At 50.9% G+C, this 7,223-nt stretch overlaps 1 protein-coding gene across 1 annotated transcript; it reads left to right on the top strand.

Annotated features, from left to right (window-relative positions):
* The first annotated feature begins 1,134 nt into the window (after positions 1-1,134).
* Positions 1,135-7,042, top strand: LOC6616090 (polyhomeotic-proximal chromatin protein). Its single transcript, XM_032726466.1, has 4 exons — positions 1,135-2,699; positions 2,761-3,205; positions 3,265-5,054; positions 5,118-7,042. Exons 1-4 carry the CDS (start codon positions 1,631-1,633, stop codon positions 5,867-5,869), a joined length of 4,056 nt encoding a protein of 1,351 aa, XP_032582357.1. The 5' UTR covers positions 1,135-1,630; the 3' UTR covers positions 5,870-7,042.
* Positions 7,043-7,223: the final 181 nt, after the last annotated feature.

Genomic DNA, 7,223 nt, shown 5'->3' with positions numbered 1-7,223 from the left:
TTCGGTTGCAAGTTGAAGATGCTGCTGTGCCTAGGTCGATTACGATTCCGCTTCCAATTCCGTTCCGCTCTTAGCCTGCCGATGGAAATGGAAGCCAAAATCCACCCCCGATACATACCAAATGTAACTGCAACTCCCAACTATTATTGGTGGCGCCGGTTGCTCCTACTCATCTGAGCCGCGGCCATTTCTTACTCCTGGACAACTGGCGACAGCATTTCGAGCGCCCAGCTTAGGTCTTTGAACCTGTCTCCTTGAATATCACCATCATGGCTTATAACCATCGCCCAAGGGCCATCCGTAAATAAAAGTGGTCTCCCTTACACCCACTCGAGCTTCCTCTCTGTGTCGTAAAATGGGAGGCGGTGGTGGAGAAGGGGAATATGCAGCAGAGAGCAATCCTACTATAAATAGATGTTTCGGGGACAGGCAACTCTGACAAGTGACCTCCCTTAGACGTCGGTGCTTGCACATATGCATAACAGTGCACTTTTAGTGGGTCACAAATCTTCAACAAATTAAAATATTTATTTACCTACGGTAGTGGTAAAAGTACTGAATACACGGTGCTGCTGGTGTTGTGCAAAGTTGTAGCTGCAATCATTTGTAATTTCCCATATAATATGTTGGTGTCTAATCTTACCACGTCTCACCTAAACAGTATCCACTGTAAGTAAATTACCTCGTGAGTGAATGATCATCCAAAACAAAGTGTATCTCTCGTTCCCTTCTCACATTTTCGTCTAAACTTTGTTTTCGTTTTCGTTTTGGTTTTCGTTTTCTTTGCCGTTTTTGGACCCAGAGTGCATATTATACGATCCCGTCTTTGTCTTTCTCAATGATAGTGCGTCCCTGTCGCACCCCCTTTTCTCTTTTTCTGTTCCTCGTCCCCCTTTCGCGTTGGAGAGCAAGAGAGAGAGAGTCATTGGCGGGAGTAACATGCAGTCGCAGCTTGTTGTTGTGTGGCTTTTTCCGCAAGCGCTAAGAAAATATGAATAAGAATATAAATATGAATTTGAACATAAATATGAAGCATGCCGCACGTATTCGGAGCCGCGCCAAGTGTGTCCGTGTTTGTTTGTGTTTAACGCAATTTACTGATCGTCTGTGTGGGTTTCCTCTTTCTCTTTCCAGCAGTGAGGACACCGAAAGTGAATCAGCAACAACAATACGTACACCACAACCTTCACCGGAAGCCACCACATCTATAAAGGGCAACTACAACACTGGCGTGGACCCCCAGCGGCCACTAAGGTGCCTGGAAACACTCGCCCAGAAGGCAGGCATCAGCTTCGACGAGGACTTTGCCAAGAGTCCATCCCAATCGCCCAGCTCTAAGGTAGCACGTGGGTCAGTCGGAACGCCATCAATCAGACGGCGCCACCCACTACTGCCGCTCAGCAGCAGATCGCCAAGTACACGCGACTCAAGGACAACCGGCCGCAAACTGGAGAAGTCACAGAGTCCAGCTCAACAGGTGGCGGCTGCCACCAATGTGCCGCTACAGATCTCCCCCGAGCAGCTGCAGCAGTTATATGCAAATAATCCCTACGCCATTCAGGTGAAGCAAGAGTTTCCCACGCACACGACGGGTAACAGTGGAACTGAGCTAAAGCATGCAACCAACATTATGGATGTTCAGCAGCAGTTGCAGTTGCAGCAGCAGCTTTCGGAAGCCAGCAGTGGAGGAACAGCCTCGGCCGGAGCCGGAGGAGCAGCTAGTCCGGCCAACTCGCAGCAAAGCCAGCAACAGCAGCACTCCACAGCCATCAGCACCATGTCGCCGATGCAACTTGCAGCGGCCACTGGAGGAGTTGGCGGGGATTGGACGCAGGGAAGGACGGTGCAGCTGATGCAACCCTCCACCAGTTTCCTGTATCCCCAAATGATTGTGTCCGGCAATCTGTTGCATCCAGGAGGCCTCGGTCAGCAGCCGATCCAGGTGATCACCGCCGGCAAGCCGTTCCAGGGCAACGGCCCCCAGATGCTTACCACCACGACTCAGAACGCCAAGCAAATGATCGGCGGCCAAGCGGGATTCGCCGGCGGAAACTACGCCACTTGTATTCCTTCGAACCACAATCAGTCGCCTCAGACGGTGCTCATCTCGCCGGTGAATGTCATCTCCCACTCGCCACAGCAGCAGCAAAACCTTCTGCAATCAATGGCCGCCGCAGCTCAACAACAGCAACTTACCCAACAGCAGCAGCAACAGCTTAACCAGCAACAACAGCAACTCAACCAGCATCAGCAACAGCAACAGCTGACTGCTGCCCTGGCCAAGGTGGGAGTGGATGCGCAAGGCAAGCTGGCACAGAAAGTGGTTCAGAAGGTGACTACCACCAGCAGCACGGTGCAGGCGGCGACGGGTCCTGGATCTACTGGGTCAACACAGACCCAGCAGGTGCAGCAGGTTCAGCAACAGCAGCAGCAGACCACCCAAACCACTCAGCAGTGCGTGCAGGTTTCACAGTCGACTTTGCCAGTCGGTGTTGGTGGACAGTCTGTTCAGACTGCCCAACTTCTGAACGCTGGCCAAGCGCAACAAATGCAGATCCCTTGGTTCTGGCAGAACGCTACGGCAGGCCTACAACCCTTTGGCTCCAATCAGATCATCCTGCGAAACCAGCCAGACGGAACCCAAGGCATGTTCATTCAACAGCAACCGGCGACACAGACTCTGCAGACCCAGCAAAACCGTAAGAATATTGTCATGTATATTGCATCGGATAGGTACTAAAGTCAACTATCTTTCTACAGAGATTATTCAGTGCAACGTGACACAGACGCCCACTAAGGCACGCACTCAACTGGATGCACTTGCTCCCAAGCAGCAGCAGCAGCAGGTTGGCACTACCAATCAGACGCAGCAGCAACAACTAGCGGTGGCTACTGCCCAGTTGCAGCAACAGCAGCAGCAACTCACTGCAGCAGCTCTGCAGCGGCCAGGAGCCCCGATCATGCCCCACAATGGAACTCAAGTGCGTCCGGCCAGTTCCGTATCCACACAGACTGCCCAGAACCAGAGCCTGCTGAAGGCCAAAATGCGCAACAAGCAGCAGCCGGTGCGCCCCGCTTTAGCCACATTGAAAACTGAAATCGGTCAAGTCGCAGGACAAAATAAGGTTGTAGGCCACCTGACCACCGTGCAGCAGCAGCAACAGGCGACGAATCTCCAGCAGGTGGTCAATGCGGCGGGCAACAAGTGAGTATTGTCTGTTTATGATCTGCCTTGTCGCAGTACTTATTTTTGCATTTTTCCAGAATGGTTGTGATGAGCACAACGGGCACTCCGATCACCCTGCAGAATGGACAGACCCTTCATGCAGCCACTGCGGCAGGAGTCGACAAGCAGCAACAGCAGCTACAACTGATTCAAAAACAGCAAATCCTGCAGCAACAAATGTTTGCTGCCATTCAAATGCAGCAGCAGCAAGCGGCTGTTCAGGCCCAGCAACAACAGCAGCAACAGGTCTCCCAGCAGCAGCAGGTGAACGCCCAGCAACAGCAAGCGGTGGCGCAACAACAACAGGCAGTCGCGCAGGCTCAGCAACAGCAGAGAGAGCAACAGCAGCAAGTTGCCCAAGCCCAGGCGCAGCATCAACAGGCTCTCGCGAATGCCACTCAGCAAATCCTTCAGGTGGCGCCAAACCAATTCATCACGTCCCACCAGCAACAGCAGCAGCAGCAACTTCACAACCAACTGATACAGCAGCAGCTACAGCAACAGGCGCAGGCACAAGTTCAAGCCCAAGTGCAGGCTCAAGCGCAACAGCAACAACAGCAGCGAGAGCAGCAGCAGAACATTATCCAGCAGATTGTGGTGCAACAGTCGGCTGGAGCGACTTCTCAACAGCAGCAGCAACCGCAGCAGCAGTCTGGTCAGTTGCAGCTTAGCAGCGTGCCGTTTTCGGTTTCATCATCGATGACGGCGGAAGATATTGCCGGAATAACTTCCAGTGCCCTACAGGAAGCTCTCTCGGCGTCCGGCGCCATCTTTCAGACAACCAAACCGATTACTTGCAGTTCCTCTACCCTCCCCACAAGCAGTGTGGTCACAATTACCAGCCAGAGCAGCACTCCTCTGGTCACCAGCAGTACGGTGGCCAGTATGCAGCAGGCTCAGGCGCAAGGTACTCAGATCCACCAACATCCGCAGCTAATCAGCGCCACAATTGCCGGGGGGTCTCAACAGCAGCAGCAGCAACTGGGACTACCTTCACTTACACCCACCACGCCCTCACCTACAACAAATCCCATTCTGGCCATGACCTCTATGATGAATGCCACCGTAGGTCACCTATCTACTGCCCCGCCCGTGAGTGTTTCTAGTACCGCTGTCACTCCATCGTCGGGGCAGCTGGTCACATTAAGCAGTGGTAGTAGCGGTGGAGGAGCAGGCTTTCCAGCCACGCCCACCAAGGAGGCACCTTCGAAAGGGCCCACCGCAACACTGGTGCCCATTGGTTCGCCCAAGACTCCTGTATCAGCAAAGGACACCTGCACTACCCCCAAATCATCTACTCCTGCCACTTTCAGTGCATCCGTAGAGGCCAGTAGTTCCACAGGCGAAGCCCTGTCCAATGGAGATGCCTCAGATAGGTCTTCCACGCCGTCAAAGGGCGCTACCACTCCCACCAGTAAGCAAAGCAATGCAGTGCAGCCACCGAGTAGCACCACACCCAGCAGTGTCAGTGGGAAAGAAGAGCCGAAGCTGGCAACCTCCGGCAGTTTAACGTCCGCAACATCAACTTCAACCACGACGACGATCACCAACGGGATTGGAGTAGCCAGAACGACAGCCAGCACCACGGCTGTCTCAACCGCTAGCACAACCACTACCAGTTCTGGCACCTTTACCACAAGTTGCACCAGCACAACAACAACCACCACGTCGGGCATCAGTAATGGATCGAAGGATCTCCCCAAGGCGATGATTAAACCGAACGTCTTAACTCACGTCATCGATGGCTTCATCATCCAGGAGGCTAACGAGCCATTTCCCGTCACTAGACAGCGATATGCAGACAAAGACGTCAGCGATGAGCCGCCAAGTGAGTATAAACTTTGGGTACCAATGCTTATTCGAAATCTTAATGTGTCATTCCTTCGCGCAGAGAAAAAGGCAACCATGCAGGAGGACATCAAGCTAAGTGGAATAGCATCAGCTCCAGGCTCGGACATGGTTGCTTGCGAGCAGTGTGGAAAGATGGAGCACAAAGCAAAGCTGAAACGGAAGCGCTACTGTTCGCCAGGATGCTCGAGGCAGGCAAAGAACGGCATCGGTGGAGTTGGATCAGGAGAGTCCAACGGCCTGGGGACAGGCGGTATAGTTGGTGTGGACGCCATGGCATTGGTGGACAGACTGGATGAAGCCATGGCTGAGGAAAAAATGCAGACAGAATCATTCCAGACAGTATCGGAGGCTTTGCCAATTCAAGCGGCTACGCCGGAGGTCCCACCGATTTCAATGCCAGTGCTGGCGGCTATGTCAACATCTTCACCACTTTCGTTGCCCCTGACATTGCCCTTGCCAATTGCAATAGCTCCCACTGTGTCACTGCCAGTGGTTTCAGCTGGAATGGTTGCGCCGGTTCTAGCAATACCATCCTCGAATGTAAATGGATCCGATCGCCCACCCATCAGCAGTTGGAGTGTGGAAGAAGTTAGCAATTTCATCCGAGAACTGCCTGGCTGTCAGGACTACGTGGATGACTTTATACAGCAGGAGATCGACGGTCAAGCGCTGCTGCTGCTCAAGGAGAACCATTTGGTGAACGCCATGGGCATGAAGCTGGGTCCAGCTCTCAAAATTGTGGCCAAGGTGGAGTCCATTAAGGAGGTTCCGCCAGGCGATGTAAAGGATTAAAAACATGCAACTTAGTCGAGGTTTCACAAGACCGATCTCTTTAGTTTCTCGCGTTTCACCTAAATGTAACAACATTTACTTCGTGAGCGAATGTGATCAGACAGAACAAAGTGAATCACGTTCCGACTCACCACTTCTCACAGAACGTACACCCTAATCATCAGCTGCAAGCACCGAATCTTCAAAGGCAACTCCGCAGAGAGCAACCGGTGCCTGGAACAACTGACCCTGTTGCGAGGCGCATCCCATCCAGAATCTATGCAATCCATAATTAGGTGATGTAGGAGTTTTTCCCCTACATGACAAAGGCAAGGAATCTGATCCTCCTTCGGCGCCGGAGCTGCAGCTAGTTTAAGCACCCCGGACAGACCCAAAGATTGTGGCAATAGTAGAGTCCATGAAGAGATTTCGCTTCTGTGCGGCGAAAAGGACGCGGAGGTTAAAGGTCTGGCGGCGCCAACGCCGTTGGATCCGGGCCGGACAGACAGTCTCCAACACTCTGCCTGAGTCTGAGGATAGGAGCGGGCAGTATCCTGACCTTCTATTTGACCATGCTGATCTGCCACGACCTTTGCATGGAGGAGGGCCTACCTGTGGACCGGGTCCAACCGGGTCTGCCGCCCAAGCTGAATTTGATTCACTTGAAGCGGACTTTCAAACCCTTTGTACGTAATTTAAACTAAGCAAGAGGGGTAATCTCGTAGCTCAAATAACAGGACGCCACATGTATGATAAAGCATAGACTGCCATCCCAGTCATCAATTCATCACTTTGTTTAGAAGTTCACAATTACACATAATCACTAACGTATTTATTGAAACGTTGTTAATCATTTCACAACACCCTATGCGAAGAACATGAAAAAACCATTTGAACTAGAGGTAATCTGGGATTATATTTACGTAGTTAGAATTAAATTAAAACTTAAGCCTGAAGTAATTCCTAAGTGAAACTGAATTGAATCCAACTAAACCTTTAATTTATTGATAAACTTAGGTCGTAATGAGTAACGTCTGCAGAATTTTTGCCTTTATTGCAAGGTTCCGAAAATGCTGTCCAACTTTTATAGATCCATTCAGTGGTCGGAGTTTAATTTTTTTTTTGTTTTTCGAAACCTTTTCTCCTACTGACTGCTGAAGTGAATAAAACTGTAAAGTTATTAATGAAAGTGAATATAATAATCGAGTTTTATTGGAATTGTTCATTTCGTACCTTCTTGCCAAATTTGTGGGGGCATTTTAAAAACACATGGTAATTTTCCGAAAGGTTATTTGAAATATGGTTTATTCAATAATATATATTTTTCTTTCAAATATGCAGACACATAAAAATGTAGAATATATCTTCAATATTG

The sequence above is a fragment of the Drosophila sechellia genome, chromosome X (genome assembly GCF_004382195.2).
Source record: "Drosophila sechellia strain sech25 chromosome X, ASM438219v1, whole genome shotgun sequence".
Taxonomy (NCBI): Eukaryota; Metazoa; Arthropoda; class Insecta; order Diptera; family Drosophilidae; genus Drosophila; species Drosophila sechellia.
The sequence above is the reverse complement of the archived record's forward strand: the minus strand, read 5'-3'. Positions and strand labels throughout refer to the sequence as shown.

Coding starts and splice junctions, on each gene's coding strand:
- LOC6616090 (XM_032726466.1), top strand. CDS start 1,631: ATGGATGTTCAGCAGCAGTTGCAGTTGCAGCAGCAGCTTTCGGAAGCC. Junction 2,700..2,760: donor TCTGCAGACCCAGCAAAACC/GTAAGAATATTG, acceptor ATCTTTCTACAG/AGATTATTCAGTGCAACGTG. Junction 5,055..5,117: donor CGTCAGCGATGAGCCGCCAA/GTGAGTATAAAC, acceptor TCCTTCGCGCAG/AGAAAAAGGCAACCATGCAG.